General features: G+C 41.2%; 4 protein-coding genes across 4 annotated transcripts; 1 reads left to right on the top strand and 3 right to left on the bottom strand.

The window, feature by feature from the left end:
- Positions 1-47: 47 nt before the first annotated feature.
- Positions 48-4,074, bottom strand: MONOS_337 (putative telomere length regulation protein; the record flags this gene model as incomplete). Its single annotated transcript, XM_067873366.1, has 6 exons — positions 48-283; positions 376-487; positions 625-994; positions 1,135-1,446; positions 1,552-3,871; positions 3,963-4,074. The coding sequence occupies 6 exons, from the start codon at positions 4,072-4,074 to the stop codon at positions 165-167; spliced, it is 3,345 nt and encodes a 1,114-aa protein (XP_067724346.1). The 3' UTR covers positions 48-164.
- Positions 4,075-4,942: 868 nt separating this feature from the next.
- MONOS_338 (uncharacterized protein) lies at positions 4,943-7,093 on the top strand (the record flags this gene model as incomplete). The annotated part of the gene is made up of 6 exons (XM_067873377.1): positions 4,943-5,095; positions 5,153-5,726; positions 5,801-6,022; positions 6,252-6,460; positions 6,596-6,711; positions 6,891-7,093. Exons 1-6 carry the CDS (start codon positions 5,034-5,036, stop codon positions 7,091-7,093), a joined length of 1,386 nt encoding a protein of 461 aa, XP_067724345.1. The 5' UTR covers positions 4,943-5,033.
- A 250-nt stretch (positions 7,094-7,343) lies between these two features.
- Positions 7,344-12,077, bottom strand: MONOS_339 (putative ribosome biogenesis protein BMS1). The gene has a single exon (XM_067873388.1). The coding sequence runs from the start codon at positions 12,067-12,069 to the stop codon at positions 7,561-7,563; it is 4,509 nt and encodes a 1,502-aa protein (XP_067724344.1). The 5' UTR covers positions 12,070-12,077; the 3' UTR covers positions 7,344-7,560.
- Positions 12,078-12,371: 294 nt separating this feature from the next.
- Positions 12,372-15,928, bottom strand: MONOS_340 (Trehalose 6-phosphate synthase/phosphatase). Its single transcript, XM_067873400.1, has one exon. It carries the CDS (start codon positions 15,819-15,821, stop codon positions 12,543-12,545), a length of 3,279 nt encoding a protein of 1,092 aa, XP_067724343.1. The 5' UTR covers positions 15,822-15,928; the 3' UTR covers positions 12,372-12,542.
- Positions 15,929-16,095: the final 167 nt, after the last annotated feature.

Raw genomic sequence — 16,095 nt, 5'->3', positions numbered from 1 at the left:
TATAAATTCATTATTTTTTAACCATTTAATCAGAAAGAAAATCTAACTTTTTCAGTTCGAAGTAATTTTTATTGAAAAGGAAATCTTGAATTTTGTAAGTCTGATACAACTCATGACGTCTTCAAGCAATCCTTAGCCGAATGAAAAATTTTATTTTCGTTATGTTAAAGAATATTATCAATTGGAAGTTCAAATGAAGATGCTTTCAATCTGCCAAGCAGAAACTGTTGAAAATCTGTTGCAAGCACTCTACAATCTGGGTCTGTTTCACTTTCACAGATGTCTTTTAAATATTTTTTGAAAGGAATAAAAAAAATGAAAATTTGAAAAAATAAAAATAAAAATAAAAATAAACTCTTTAAACAATAATCAAACCTTGCAAAAAAATAGATGCTTCCCTAATGTCATTTTCAAAAGTTGATAAAATAAGCGTAGAGTCATTATTCAATAAAGGTGAAAGAAAGCAAGCGCGTAAGCAGCATATAATCTTTGAATAAAAATAGAAAAGCGATAAATGAAAAAATAATTGTATATTTTTACAGTTAATTATCCATACAAGTTGAAAAATGAGACAAAGAAAAAAAAAAGAAAGAAAGAAAGAAATTGTTTTGAGAGTAAACATACCGCCTTTCTCATGAGAGGATGTTTGTGCGATCTAAGTGTCCAGCAAAATGATAGAAGATCTTTGCACATCTTGGAAAAAATTGGAATTGGCCCGGTACATAAAATAATAGTGGCAAGAGTGTTCAACAAAATACTTCCTAAAAAGCTTTCATCTCCAAATAGTGAAAGTGATTCCCTAACAGTGAACGTTGCAGGGTTCGTTGGCTGTGATATTTGATGCATTTCAGTTGGGCTCAGCATCTCATTTATAACTGAAGCTTGCGTACTATGAGTCATTAAAGATGGTGATTGTGCCTCTACTGATGAAAGCAATGAATAAAATGCACAAGCAGCAAGACGAGAAAATCGATTTAATATGGTGCATGGCTTTCTAAATTAAGAATGAATGGAAATGAAAGCAGATTGCACAAATTGACATGTTGCAATAATGAATGAAGTATTGAAAATTATATTAATAAGCGAAATCATCTTTATTTTTTTGGAGCAAAAAAAGAAGAAATATTTCCAAACATTCGAAAAGATCCCCAACGTATTGTTTTATGCTCCGAAAGTTCAGGCTCATAATGCTCTTTTTCTTTTTCATGTATTGCCTTTGCATCATTATCTGCAGAATTCTCTTTGAAACGATTGGAGTCTTTTTGAATGGAATTGCAGTGTCTATTTGTTTGAGATTCCTCTTTTTCTTTTGCGGTTGATTGCTGATGAACTGATCGTGTAGTTTTATTTCCGGATAGCTCCAACGCGCTTTCTGCAAATGATTCAGCTATCACCACTCGACTGCTTGTGGAAATGCCATAGCCGTAAAATATCTCAGATAGTGATCTTGGAAACATTCAAAGGAGCAAACGACCATGAGTAAAGTGTATCATCGGCAAACAAAATTTTCAAATTTAACCTTTCAAATATTTAAATATGAAAAATACATACATTATGACAGGGCGGCCAACCTCAGCAATCAATCTTACAAGTACATCAACTCTCATCAAATCAAAATCATCCAATGAAAAAAGATTTACCAATCCGCAAACGGTACGTGCAGCAACACATGCATTCTCCAACAGATCTGGCGGTGACGAGGCGATAAGCTGCGGAAGGCGCTGAAGCGTAATTTTCAACAGCCTTGCATCGGTGTTTGACACAGACGCAGTCAGCGCGTCGACAGCATCTGCTAAAAATATTGAATTTCCTTCAGGCCATGCAGCTGCTGACAGAAGTGAAGATGATTCCTGTGGCAAGGCCAGATCATCCAGTTCATTTTCAGTTGATGATGAATCGGACACATCTGATGATCCGCATTCAAAATTTTCCTCTTTTTTGACTTCTTCAACATTTTCCCCATCAATTATGGCTCCACTGCTTTCATCAAAAGCACTTTTTGTTCTTGACGAATGTCCAACGCAGTTTGCCTTTGTTGAGTGCTTGTGCCCGCAATGCTTTCTCGTTGCTTCTTTAAATTTTTGCTTCATTTGCGGGTTCATCAAGAAAAGTATCTCTTCTTCTTGCTTAATTTCTGGATCGAACACTTCTCGCTTCAGAACCGCAGTCTCCTTTGTGAACGGAACAATATCAGCTTCAGAACAGACAAGAAAAGATGAAACTTTTGTTGTAGCATCCTTTTTAACTCGAGACTTCTTTTGACGTTTGCGCTTCCCAAAGAAAAGCTCGTCCGGATCATCGTCTTCAGTCCACATCGTCATGAAGTTACGCTTGTTCTTCGTTGAGGAGCCATCTTTATTCAGTTCGGAGCATTTATCTTCTTTTTGAAAAGTGCTCACTGAACTTGCATTTTCATTTGCAACAATATCAGATTCATTTTTGTGGTGTTGCACAGAAGATGGAAAGTGGAGACTGGCATGTGACGAAATTGCATCATGAGACATTAGATTAACTGTTGAAATAGAAGATGCTGTTTCTTTTGATGCATCATCATTTTCTTTCTTTCCGCTGAATTCGAATTGCTTCAGCAATTGACAGTCAAATTGAATGCAGAATTTGATCCATGCAGTTACATCAGTAAGATCGGATTGCGACGGTAGAGGAACATCAGAGTACAGATGAAGAAGCCAGATGGCATGAATGGGCAGCTCTGAAGTCAGAGGAACTCGTGCAAACGGATTTGTTTCTGGAGAAACAGATTGAGAAGAAGAATTTTGCTGTGCAAATGACTGACTTTGCATTGAAGAAGAGAATGAAGATGATGAAATGCTCTCTTCTCCACCAGACATCTGATAAACAGCGTGTAAAGAAGGAAGATATGAAGACGAAATTTGAAACAGTGCACTCATATTCTCGGAGTAATCAAAATGAAGCATCAATTGATCTGGATCACTCAGAGCTCCTGCGCTGAGCATCTGTGAGGAGTTTGAAGCTTGTGCAGAAGAAGATGAGGATGAAACCATCAGCCTAGACACACATTCTCCTACTACCATTGCGCAGTGCCTGACAACAACAAGAGTGGAAGACATCGTTGAATGCAGCCCGTTCAAAACCTTCAACATCAGCCGCAGGCTGGCGCTGCTGCTGGGATGCTTCGAAAGTGCTGAATCTTTGCTTGCAACTGTAGAGAAAGAAGATTGGCCCGTTTCTGGGCCATCTATCAAAGACGGAGAAGGAAGATAATCAAACAGAAATGCGTTTGACGCATTGGCTTTAATAACTGCATCGAGTTCTTCGGAAGATTTCTCATGGCTGGCATTACGGCTATTGAACAAAAGGATGATTGAAAGGCACAATGAAACAAAATGTGCAACATTCAAGCTGGGACTCATTCCTACGAGGCACCATTCGTTTATTACTTCGCCAGAGATGCAATGCAACGAAGGGAAAACCGCACGGATGTGCTTTGATTCAGCTACAGGCAATATATTTGCATTGTGAGAAGATATTGAAGAATGAGAAGAGATTGGAGAGACTGTTGAGTAAGTTTCACTTGTAAAGCCATCTGCACATCTAGAAATAACCCCAATTAGCACAGGAATTGATAAAAGAGGAACAGGATGCGATGATAAAAATCTCTGTGTAAAAAGTGTTATTATATTTTTCTGAAGTAAAGCGACGGAAGAATGTGAAAAGCATGTTTTTGGCTGTATTGCATTGTCGCGAAAAGATGAACGCGTTGTCGATAAAAAAAAAGATGGCTGTTGTGAAGAAAGAGAAAAATTTGTTGGATTTTCTTTAATAATGTTACTATCAATTGGAACGTTCAGAAAATACATGCACATTTGACAACACAATGAAGTGATGGCATCTTTGAAAATATGCAGAATTTATAAGTCAAATAATTAAAAATGAATTGAAAACGCATTACATCAATTAAATATTTCAACGAAGTGACATGCCTTGAAGAAGTTTCCGTGGTGATGACAATTCTTTCATTTCGCTAGCTTTTTTCAGCAAAATCTGCTTTCGTATCCATTCAATAAGTTCACGAGGAATCTTTTTTCCTGTCATTTGTTCTGCTGCATAAGAGATAAAACAGTAGAAGAAGCTTTCAAATGAAGAGTTGTGAAGTTGTAAGAAGAAATAATAAAAGAGATCATGGAGAATTGAATTTGAAATTCTCAATGTTTCGGAAGGCAACAAAGGAATTAAAAAGTTTACAAATTCTTCTACAACAATTCTTTGCTGTCCCCTACTACATAATGTTGAAAGACAGCGTCCTATTAGTAATTTTGCAGACAAATCATTTTCAGGAAAATCTCCAATTAATTGAGAAAAAAGCAATTTCCAGAGATCTTTCGCGACTGATGGATAATACACACTACAAAAAGGAAAGAAAATGAAAGTCAGTGCAAATAAAAAATACAAAGTTCAAAGCAAACTCAGGAAAAAAGTAGTTTGAAATATTATAACCCTGCTTCATTATAATATCAGGCAGAGCAGCTATAACAGTTGATAAATCTCCATTATTATTCGATTCATCACAAGACGTATTCACAATAAGATTTAAAAATTGCTTGGAAAGAATGTGTTTCAGAGTATTTTCTAAAAAATGATAATATTGTTGCTTTCTCGATTTATCGCTCAGAACCATCGAAGATAATGGCTGAATTCTTTTTAAATAAAATACAATTACATAAAAAACACCATGTATTTGATGAGAATCTTTTAGCAACGGCTTGAAAAAAATATTATTGCGTTCATCCTCTTTAAGTTGAAATACGACATTTTCGACAAAATCCTCCGAGAATAACTCGTGTAGAATGGGAATGGAAATTTCGCCTAATAATGTAACAGATTGCAAATATTTTTTCCCTTCCAAAAAGCTTTCTTCAAAGTCATTATGATAAACATAAGTCATAAACAATTGTTTTTGGGCTCTTTTGTGATCTGGAATATTTCTTTAAGTTTAATTGCAACAGAAACAACTCATTTAAAAATTTTGCATCTGTTATTTGTTAACAAATGCAATGCTTGCCTCCTTGTTGAAGCAGTTTCAGGATGCTTTTGAAGCAAGAAATGCCAAAGAAAAGTTTTGAACATTATATTTTCTCTGCTTTTAAATCGTTATTTTTTATTAATACGAAAGGACTAGCTTTGAAATTTGTTCTTCTGTGGAATTTCATTCCATTTTACTCTCAATTCTTTCGCAATCTCACACACTCACAAAGAAACAACTTGAATATTATTTTTCATTTCTTTCGAAAGATAATACGTGCAAAAAGGATGAATTATTCTTTCTGTTACTTCGCGCACTTGAATCGCAAGTCTATTCTGATCAAGAAACAATTCTGCAACATGGTGCAATTTCAGATGAAATTTTATCTTCTTGTGTTTCAAAGCATGATAATGAAATGCTTTTTGATAAATTTCTTCTTCACGATTTGTTTAAATGTGCTTCATCGGAAGAAAAATGCATCGATTTGCCATCTTCTGCAACACTTCAACAAAAGGACGATTCTAAAGATGAAAAAGAAGAACAAAATGTATCTCAGCCAATTCAAAGTACCTTTCTTGATATAAATGAAAGCAAAACTGAATCAATGAGCAGCGACGATGAAAAAATTTTGCTTAACGCTTTTTTGGTTTCTTCAGATGGAATTGGAGAATATGTTTCAATGGACGCAGTTTTTCATATTCTTCATTCTGCAGATGTGAAAAAGGTTTTTCTTTTTCTTTTCTTTTCTTTTCGTATGTTTGTATGTTTGAAAAATCATCACTTTTGCTTTCTAAATAGTTTGAATCCTCGCTATCTAAGATTGTTGAGCAAGTTGTCCTTTCAGATGCAGATGTCGATACGTTTTTTACAAGAATTGCACAAGAAAATAAACAAAAGCTTTCAAAATTAATGCCCTCTTCAAATTCCTTGGATACATCCCCAATGTCATCAACACCCGAAGACACTACAATTCGAAAGTCAATAACTGATTCGCTCGTGAAGCACAGTGTTCTTCCTTTGGTTTGCCGAACTTTTGATTGAAAAGAAAATAGCCTCTCTTTATATTTTTTTAATCGTAGTTTTTGAAAAAAAATTTCACCTTATTTCCTTATTAGCTGATTTGCTTACTTAATTATTTGATTATTATTTTATTGTTTTTTTATTATTTTATTTTATTTCTTTATTTTATTTCTTTATTTCTTTATTGAAATATCCTTCTCTGTACCTCTCTCGATTGTACAACCAACAGGTGCTAAAGATGGCGGAAGAGCCGTCGCGTATCATGCTGAATCTTCTGGCAACTTTATCGTCGCATTTCACTCTGTCTTGCATGAGCGAGCTTGTAGCACCACTCTTTGCGTCTGGAACGGTTAAGCAGGGCAGCCCGCAGATGGAAGTTGTCGGAGCGCTTATTCGGGACGAGTGTCTGCCTCTTCACGCGCTGCAAGACTTGTTGATGTGCGGGAACTTTTTATTGAATTTAAATATTTTTTGAAAGTTTATTCTTTTTCTTTTTCTTTTTTCCTTTTCTTTCTTTTTTTCTTTTCTTTTCTTTTTTTATAAAAATCTTTTCATTTTTGAAATACATCGAAGAACTTTGAACTTGCACAAAGCTCAGTTGGGTGATTCTGCTTTTTTGAATCTCCTTCATCGAATTTTGTATCGTGGCCCTTCATTGACTTCGGATATACTGCATGAAACAGTAAATGGTTTGCACTCCTTCTTTTTCTGGTGCTTCTTTTAATGCATTAATGATTTCTCCAAACGGGATGCTGTTTATTTCTGTTGTTGTTGTTCTTGTAATATTTATTCAAATTCCATCACATTTTGCTTCAATTGTTCCTTTCTTATTCATTCGTTCATTTGATGACGTTTGTTTTGCCTTCAGTTCTTGCTTCTGTCGATGAAGCTGATCAGAAACTGACATCTTGTTTTTTCTTGCTTGCCACAAAGTATGTTGGGCAGATGAAAAAACAGACATTAAAAAATCTTTTGGAGCTTGTTGAAGCGAAAGGATCGGGTCAAACGGCGAAAATTGCAGCAAGGAAGATCGGAAAGGCAATGGAAGAAAGTGAAGGAACAGATGTTTAATGTATTATTTTGTGAGATGATGTTTTTTTTTTTTTTTTTTTTTTTTTTTTTTTTTTTTTTTTTTTTTTTCGTGTTCTTCTTTCGTTTTCTTCTTTTATCTTATATGTCTCACTTTTACAACTCATTGCAAATTTTGAATTATCATTCAAATTTCCCAACATTGAATCATTTTTTTAAAAAAGTTTATTTAATTATTTTTTGCATTTTATTTTTTATAAAAAAAAATTTTTTTTCAACACAAAAATTTCACTGAAGACGAGAAGTGAATTTTTTTGGTATTTAATCTGCTGTGAAATGAAAAAAAGTTGAGATTAGAAAATGTCTCAGACGATTTAAAAGTGAAGTGTTAATTGTATTCGTTTTCAGTCCCACTTTTTTCTATTTAAAAAGAAAAAGAAAAAGAAAACGAGAAAAAGAAGAAAGAAAAAGCGGTATTTTTAAATAAAAACTGCAGAAGCCCCAAGCCTCTACAATTCATTTCCCTTTCCTTTCTTCAAAGCCTCCGTTTTCTTCTTCGAGCCTTCAAATTGGAACCTCTCTTTCTTCCTCAGCCTCAGCTTCTTCGCCTTCTCTCCTTCCTCTTTCCTCTTCAGTGCGCGTTTCCTCTTGTTATCAATATGCTTCTTCAGCTTCTTCTTTGCCACTTTCTCGTTGCGGATCGTCGCCAGCTCCTGCAAAAACGTGGCTCTCTCCTTGTCCTCCTTCGTCAGGAACGTCGGAATGGCATACAGGCTGTCCTTCTCCCGCTTCTTCTCCGTCTTCTTCTTCTTCTCCAGCTTCGGCTTGGACTTGAACGGCAGCGCATTCCGCAGCTTCTCCGACAGCGGGAAGGCGCCGCTGCGCTTCTTCCGCTCTTTCATCAGCTGATACGGATCGACCACACGGCTGGACGAGCTTTCGTACCCAGAGTCAGCCTTTTGGGGAACAGGAAGATTGCGGCTGGCTCTGATCTCCCCAACAGATCGGATGAACAGCGACGAAGAAGAGTTAGATGAGGAGGATGATGACTGCTTTAGTCTTTGCTCAATTGTCATCCCTTCATCTTCTTCATCTTCTTCATCATCCTCTTTACTGTCCTCCTCCTCTTCTTCTTCTTCTTCCATTTCTTCATCTTCTACATTGTCTGCCTCGTTTTCTTCTCCTCCTCCTTCTTCTCCTTCTTCTTCTTCTTCATTAGCTCCATCTCCGTCCATCTCCTCCTCCGCCTTCTTTCTCATCTCCTCTTTTCCCGTGAGTTCTCCATCGTCCTCAATCAGCGTGAACAGCGGGTTGTAAAACTTGATCGGCTCCACATTCACCCACGTCCTCAGAAACACGATGTCACTCAGAAGAATCTTGTCCTCGAAGCTCGCGCGGAACGAGCCGGTCGGGTGGCCCTTCGTCGTCAGCGCCTTCTTCACCTGCCCGCGGATCCCAGACACCGTTTGGATCTTCGCCCCTTCGAACTTCGCCACCTCAAGCTCGCTGTTGAACATGTCCTTCACAAACGCCGTGTTCTTGAATATCTTGAACGGATACCCAACAAGCTTCAGCTTCTTCACAATGCGGAACGAATGGCCGGCTTCCATCACAACACCCGTCGCTGCAATTCTGAACGTGGGCGACAGAAGCGCTGTGTGCTGGTATGCGATGACACCTGCCCCCTGCGGCGCAAACTGGCCCCAGAACGTCGCCAGGCAGTGGATGTGGGGCGGGGTGTACTTCAGCAGGCGCTGCTTCTCTGCGTTTGCTCCGCCGCTGCCTCCGGCGGCAGTGTCAGAGATAGAGAACATCGGCAGCGACTGGTAGCGCCGCCACCCGATGGAGAAGACGAGCGGGTCAGACGACTTCAGGATCTTCGGGTACCAGCGGTGCTTCTTAATCCGCACCTTCACAAACCCTTTTGTTGTCTCACCAATTGGAATGCCCCCCAAAATCAAAGGAACCGTTCCGATCTTCGCCCGCTGCGCTGCTACTGTCTTTCCGTCGCAGAACTCGCACGGCACGCCGCACAGTACCACACGCACGTACTTTCCTGGCTGGATGCCCTGGATCATCTCCAGCTCTGCCTCGTTGTCTGCTTCTGCAAGAAACTCCCGGTTGAGCGCTTCCTGCGCTGCCTTCTGCGCAAGCAGCTCTCTCTGAAAAGCTGTCTCTTCGGGGTCTTCTTCCTCTTCCTCTCCGCTTTTCTTCCCCCTTTTCTTCCCTCCTTTTCCTTCACCTTTCTCTCCATCTTTGTCCTTTTTCCCTTTTTTCTTTGAGGATTCGATAATATCGTATGTATCCGTATTTTCATATGGATTGCTTTCTTCGTCGTCTCTTCCTTTGTCCCACTCTCTTTTTGCTGACCATTTCGGACCTTCTTCGTCGTCTTTCGCCATTCCACTCCTTTTGCTTCCAAAGCCTTCCTCCTCATCCTCATCCATCCCTGCTCCTTCTCCCTCTGCCCCTTCCTCTCCTTCTTCCTCCATTCCCAGCCGATCCAGCCTGTTCATCTCGTCCTCCATCTCCTCTTCAGTCATCTCCCCTCTCCTCACTTTCTCCTCCAGGCTCTTCCGCTTCTTCTCCCTCAGCGCCTCCCGCACGCCCCAGTCTCCTGTCACAAAGCGGTCGCGAATGAGCTCTCTGACATCTGCGTCCATCCACACAGAGATCGCCATATCAGACAGACTCGTGTTCAGCAGCGCGTTTGTCGTGTCCAGCGCATTCAGCTTCAGCACCTCCGGCGTCACAACTGGCTTCAGCACTCCGCCAGCCATGTCGTCGTTCTCTTCGTTCTCGTCAGCTGCTTCGTATCCTTCGCCTCCGTCTGACAGGCTGTTCGGCTTGACGCTCACTCGTTTCTGGTTCACTGAAGACTTGTTGCTGGTGGTGAAGGAAGAGGAAAGCGATGTGTGTGCTGAGGCAGAAAGAGCAGCCGAAGAGAAGGCAGCTGAGCCCATCCCGTAAATACGCTCCATAATCGGCTGCCTTCGCCTCCCAAACAGCGTCTCTGCCCGATGCAGCGCTTTGGACATCCACATGCGGTCTGAGCCAAACTGCTGCTTTCCAACAACATCGTCTTCATCTTCCTCTTCCTCTTCCTCAAGCTCTTCTTCTTCGTCTTCTTCTTCCTCATCATCTTCTTCATCCTCTTCCTCTTCACCTTCTTCATTTGCCTCAGAGTCATCTTCTTCGTTTTGTGGATATTCGCTTGAATCCTCTTCGCTGTCGTCTCCATTCACTTCTTCAGAACTGCTGGCCGAATGGTTCAGATTGGGATTCATTCGTGTTCTCACCTTCTCTGTAATTACCTCTTCCATTTCTTCTTCATCGTCATCATCTTCCTCATCTTCCTCTTCCTCTTCCTCTTCCTCCGAATCACCATCGTCTGATTCTAATAGATCGTCTTCTTCATCCTCGTTGTCACTTTCTTCGCTATCTCCTTCTGCTTTTCCATCAGTCTTCATTCTCTTTTGCTTGAGCTTCTTCAGTTTGGTTTCTGTTCCCATTTTCCTTCGTCTCTCTTGTTTCGCTTCACTTTCCGCTTCTTCATCATCTTCTTCTTCTTCTTCACTTTCATCATCTTCTTCCTCCTCACTATCGTTTGTGACCTTTCTCTTTGTTTTATTTCCTTTTCCTCCCTTCTTCTCATTTTCGACAGCATCCTCCAGTACCAGCCCTCCTTTACTGGTGCTAAACAGCTTAAAATCGTCATCGCGGTGGACGCTGCTGAGCATTCCGGATGCTCTTTCTGTTGCCAGTTCTCTCACCATCTCCACACCTTCTGTCTCTGCTGGCGGAAGATAGCCTGGCTGCCCTGCGCTCAGTGCAGCTGCTGGTGCAGCCAATGAGGAGGATGAAGAAGAGCTTGTCGAAGATGCTCCTGGCTTTGAGCCTGATGGAGCTGAAGTGCTGTTAGGAATCGCCAGTGGTGTGTAGTTGATGTTCTGGTTGGGGAGTGTGATATAAACAGCATCTTTATCGTAGAGAAGCCCTCCAACATCTGAACTTGGGGCGTAAATATTAACTTCTCGTTCATTGAGTTTTCTCTTTTTTGCTTTATCTGGCAACGGACAAGGGTCAGAGACAGAGCCTGCCTCAACCACTTGCATGTCACCCAGTCCACACATGTGCATAAGAAGATTCATCGATGCTGGAAAGAGAACTGTACCACGAAGATACCCAAAGCATGCAACGCTTCTGTCGCATTTGGGGTGAAGTGCAATGTCTGCAGTTGGGGTAATATCTTCCCATCGATCAACAAGCAAGTAAGGATGTGTTGATTGCCAAGTCAACGGAAGGGTCTTCATAACTGATAAAAATCTTGCCATGTTTTGTATTTCTCGCTTAAGGTATCTGTTGTGTTGCAGTCCTGTCAAATAAAAAAGCTTCGTTCCATGAGAAATCTCATCCCAAAACCTTTGCTTCAGTCTTTTCTTTGTTTTTTGAAGTGCTTTGTTATCCTTCATTTTATCGAGATGGGTAAGAACGCCCATGACTTTTGGAAATCCGTGAGTCTGAAGGATGTTCAAAAATTCAAATGTCTCCATTTCAAAGCCGTAGCTTGCATCAATCAAAAGAAGACATATATCTGCAACTTTTGCAACATCAATCATTGAATTCAGATCATTAGGACATTCAAAAAATGTTATTCTTCGTTGTTTTCCGGAGACTATTGTTATTGGTCCAATGGGATTTGATACACTCATGTTTGTGTAATGTTTAATGAAAGATCGGATGAGGGTTGTCTTTCCAACTTTTGGAGGACCTTGAACAACAACAACAAGAGGTGGTGCTTCTCTTAAGCTGAGTGTATGTTCAACTTTTGGAATGTGAAGACGGCGCTGCTCTCTATCAGCATTTCTTCGAGCTTGCCGCATGACATGAAGCCCTGAACGAACTCCAAATGCTTTAGGATTTTTTTTATGTTCCTTCTTTTCTTCTGTTCTCTTTTTCTTAAGAGCATCTTTGTCAAGAAGCCCACGAGAACGATGTTCTTTTTTTGGCTTATCCATTACGATAATTAAGGTTTTGATCATAAGTTACAAAAAAATAATTGAAACAATGAAGATAACAAAAACAATGTGAGAAGCTTGCAAGAAATAATTAATATATCGTTGGTTATTCTAAATTGAGCTTCTTGCATATTTCCTTGAAATAGAAAAAAAGATTTTTTTTTTTATTGGAAACATTTGCGCATTCAAAGATTTTTGAAATGTTTTAATTAAAAGTTTCAATCTTTATAATTTTCAATATGCACATAGTTAATTGGAAGATTATAATTTTCTCCAGCAAAAAAGTAAAAAGTTTTCTTATCTTTATGAAAATATGATAACTATTTCGATTTAACGAAAATACAAAACATAAACTCAAACTCAAAAATAGCAATTGCTAAAAATAAAAAAATAAAATAAAATAAAAATAAAAGGGTTCAATAAAAGATAAAAACATATACAATATTATTCAACAATATTAAATTACAGATTGTTCAGAAACTCCCAATCCCCTTCGAAACCGAGTCCTCCGGCTCCGAAATCATAAACTGCCTGTGTGCCATCTTCTCCTCCATCAGCATCTGGTTGTGCCTCGGCTGGTGCGCCAGCCTGCCGGCAAGCTGCGACAGGATGTGGAGAAGCGCAAAGCAGGACTTGACACGAGTGCGTGCTTGAGAAGGCTGAGGGCCAATGACAACAGACATGCCGTGTGGGAGCAGATTGACAAAATCGAACATGTCTTCGTCGGTTCTGTCATCTCCACAGCAGAGCACAAAGGCGTCGGTCGCATACACAGGCGCAGGGACTGCAAATGACAGGGAAGAAAGCGAAGAGTTGGAGAGTGATGTTTTCAATGGAGCGGATGACTGGGAAGAGAAGGAGGCAGAGCGAGGGATGGAAGAAGAAGCAGAAATGGAAGAGAAGGAAGAGGAGCGGGTGAGACGGGAATTAAGAGGTGTTGCGGCTGTTGTGGCAGAAGAAGAAGTTGATGATGATGATGATGATGATGCCTTCGAGGCTGGCATTTTAGCTTTTTTGCTTTCTTCGTTCTGTTGCTTGAATGTGTTGTTTTCATTGTTATCTTTTCTGTTCTTTCCTTCATTATGATCGTTTTTGTTGTCTTTTCTATCTCTTCCTTCATATTCTTCTTCTTCTTCTTCTTCTTCTTCAGTTTCCTCATCCTCATTCTCCTCACTCAGCTCATCCAACTCATCAAATTCCTTTTCTTTGTCCTCTTTCTCCTCCTTCTCTTCCTTCTCCTCTCTCATCTCCCCTTCTCCAAACACATTCAGCAGCACTTTTTTGATGGCAGCGCCTTTGTTCACGCCCAGCGGCCTCACCTCCACAGTGCACTTGCCACACACCACGTCAATCGGCAGCGTCGTCGCCTTCGCCATCAGATTGAACCGCAGCTCCGCCGCCATTTTCTCACCGAACTCGCGCGGCGACTTGCGGTAGTGGAAGCACAGAGAGGAAGGCTTAGTCTCCAGCCACGAGGCGGTCGTGTGCTCAACAGCAGACTCCAGCAGAGGGAGAAGAGAGGACATCCAGGAGAGATCGATGTCTGGGTAGAGCAAAGTCCAATTGGATGAAGGCGGAGATGAGGAGGAAGAAGAGGAAGAAGAAGATGATGATGATGATGGGGTGTTCTTGGGAAGAGGAGAGGGAGAAGGCGATGGATTAGTGGCTGAAGATGAAGCTGAAGAGAAAGCAGATGGCGATGAGACTGGAGAAGGTGATGACTGTGAGAAAGAAGATGATGCTGATGCCGATTCTGATGATGATTCTTGTGCTGATGTTGATGTTGAATGTTGCATCAGTGGCTGAAACGTCGACATCAGCCCTGTTGATGCATCCAATGAAATATCAGGCGACAAATCGTTCTCCTTCACGTTATGTTCCTCCTCGCTCTTATCATCCTCTGCCATGTTCTGCTGCGTCCTCTCTTTCCCACACCACACCAGCCCGTGCTCTGCAATCAGCCCCACGGGGCAGCTTCCGAACCACTCCTCCAGGCACTTCCGGTCTCTGCCGCTCACAATGACCACTTCTGTGTCTGGCAGCTCTGCCATCTTCCTCAGCAGCGCCAGCAGGCTCTTCGACGGCGCTGCGTGCGATGGGTGGCCCACGATCGGCGTGAGTGTTCCGTCATAGTCGAAGAAGAGGTAGCGCTTCCCGTTTTGGCTCGACTCGAAGCCGTCGAGGAGCATCTGCCTCGTCAGCGCCTCGGTCTCGTTCGCATCGAACATCCGCCCCGCTGTGGACTCCAGCAGCGCCTCCGAAAAGCGCGCGCCCCACCCTTCTGCGGTGTTCGTGTGTGCAACGATCTCAAAGTTCTGCTGGTGCCTCGCCACACACCCAGGCGTGCCGGCCTCCAGTAGCGCTGTGTGCAGAATGTCCGCCGACTCGTTGATATTCCACGGGTTGATGAGATACGATCCCGGCAGCAGCATCGACGCCCCCGCAAACTCTGACAGTATGAGCGCCCCTTTCACCTGGCTCTGCTCCTGGCAGGCGATGAACTCGAGCGCAACGAGGTTCATCCCGTCGCGGATGGATGTCACGAGGCAGGCGTCTGACATCGCATAGAACGAGGCGAGATCGCGCGGATTGACAGAGCGCCCGACGTAGTGGATGGGCATCCAGTCCAGCGTCCCGAACTTCCCGTTGATCTCGCCAATCACCTTGTGCAACTCGTCCGTCAGCTCCTGGTACTCCTTCACGTCGATCCGCGACGGCACGCCAATCTGGAACAGCACAAAGGAGCCTATCATATCTGTGTGCCGCTTCAGCATCGCCTCCACAATCCGCATTTTCAGCAGAAGACCCTTCGTGTAGTCTACTCGATCCACCCCTATGCACACTTTCATCCCTTTCCACTTCTCTTCCAGCCCGCGTATTTGTTCAATCGTCTCCTTCTCGTTCAGCATCGTCTGCCAACGCTCTGGGTCAATTCCAATTGGCAACGCTTTTACTGCAGTTTGCCTGCCTCGACACAAAATGCCTTCGCTTGACGACTCCGCATCCAGCATAACTCTTTGCGCTGTGGATATGAAATGCCTGCAAAATTCAAATGTATGGAACCCAACAAGATTACTATCGAGAAGTGATCCAACAAGCTCTCGTCTTTGAGGTAAAGTGCGAAACATTTCAGATGAAGGAAATGGAATGTGAAGAAAGAAGCCAATTGTCATCAATGGCTGAATCTCATGAAGATAATGGGGTACCATCATCAATTGATAATCATGAACCCAAACAGCATCTCCTTCTTCAATCAAATCGAGAACTGCATCTGCAAAAAGTTTGTTTGCGGTTTTGTAAGCTTCCCAGCTTTGTGGATTCTGAGCGTCTTGATTAAACTGACGATAATGACAAATAGGCCAAAGAACTTGGTTCGAAAAAGTATTGTAATAAAGATTAGCAATATCATCAGGGATAAAAACAGGAATATATCCATATTCTTCTTTTACTTGTTGTGCTAATTCTTCTTGCTCTGATTCGGGCAAAGATCCAGAACCTCCTCCGAGCCATCCAACCCAAGTATAAGGAATACTTTTTATTCCCATCACACCAGCAATTAAACCACCAGAAGAAGGTTTTAGAATGAATTTCTTTCGGTTTGCACTATCGTCATTCTTTTCAGGTTTTGAAAATGTAATTGGTAGTCTGTTCGATACAATTATCAATCGTTTGATATGAAAAGATTCAAGATTTTCTGTCAAAGATTCTGTGCTATCTTGCCTTTTAAGAGTCATTTTTTCTTGAGCTTCCATGAATAAATGGAATAGCTAACCAAGACGAAGGAGATATCTTCGTGCAAATTCTGCTTTTAATTTACGAAGGCATTTTATTCGCAGATCAGCTTAAAATTACGAATCCTTTTCTTTTAATTGATCGTAAGCATCATTTGTAAAGTTGAATTCTTTTTGTTAACAATTTTTAATTATTTATTCATGAAAGTTAAAAAAATAAGGAATGAACTGATTTTGAAGAAAAAAATAACACGTCAAACTCCATAAAAACGAGATAATTCAACAAAAACAAAAA

Source organism: Monocercomonoides exilis, assembly GCF_001643675.1.
Source record: "Monocercomonoides exilis strain PA203 chromosome Unknown scaffold33-1116896, whole genome shotgun sequence".
NCBI lineage: Eukaryota > Preaxostyla > Oxymonadida > Polymastigidae > Monocercomonoides > Monocercomonoides exilis.
Note: the sequence above shows the minus strand (reverse complement) of the source record. Positions and strands in the feature narration are given on the sequence as shown.

Excerpts from the sequence above, each read along its gene's own strand:
- MONOS_340 (XM_067873400.1), bottom strand. The coding sequence starts at position 15,821 with ATGGAAGCTCAAGAAAAAATGACTCTTAAAAGGCAAGATAGCACAGAA.
- MONOS_339 (XM_067873388.1), bottom strand. The coding sequence starts at position 12,069 with ATGGATAAGCCAAAAAAAGAACATCGTTCTCGTGGGCTTCTTGACAAA.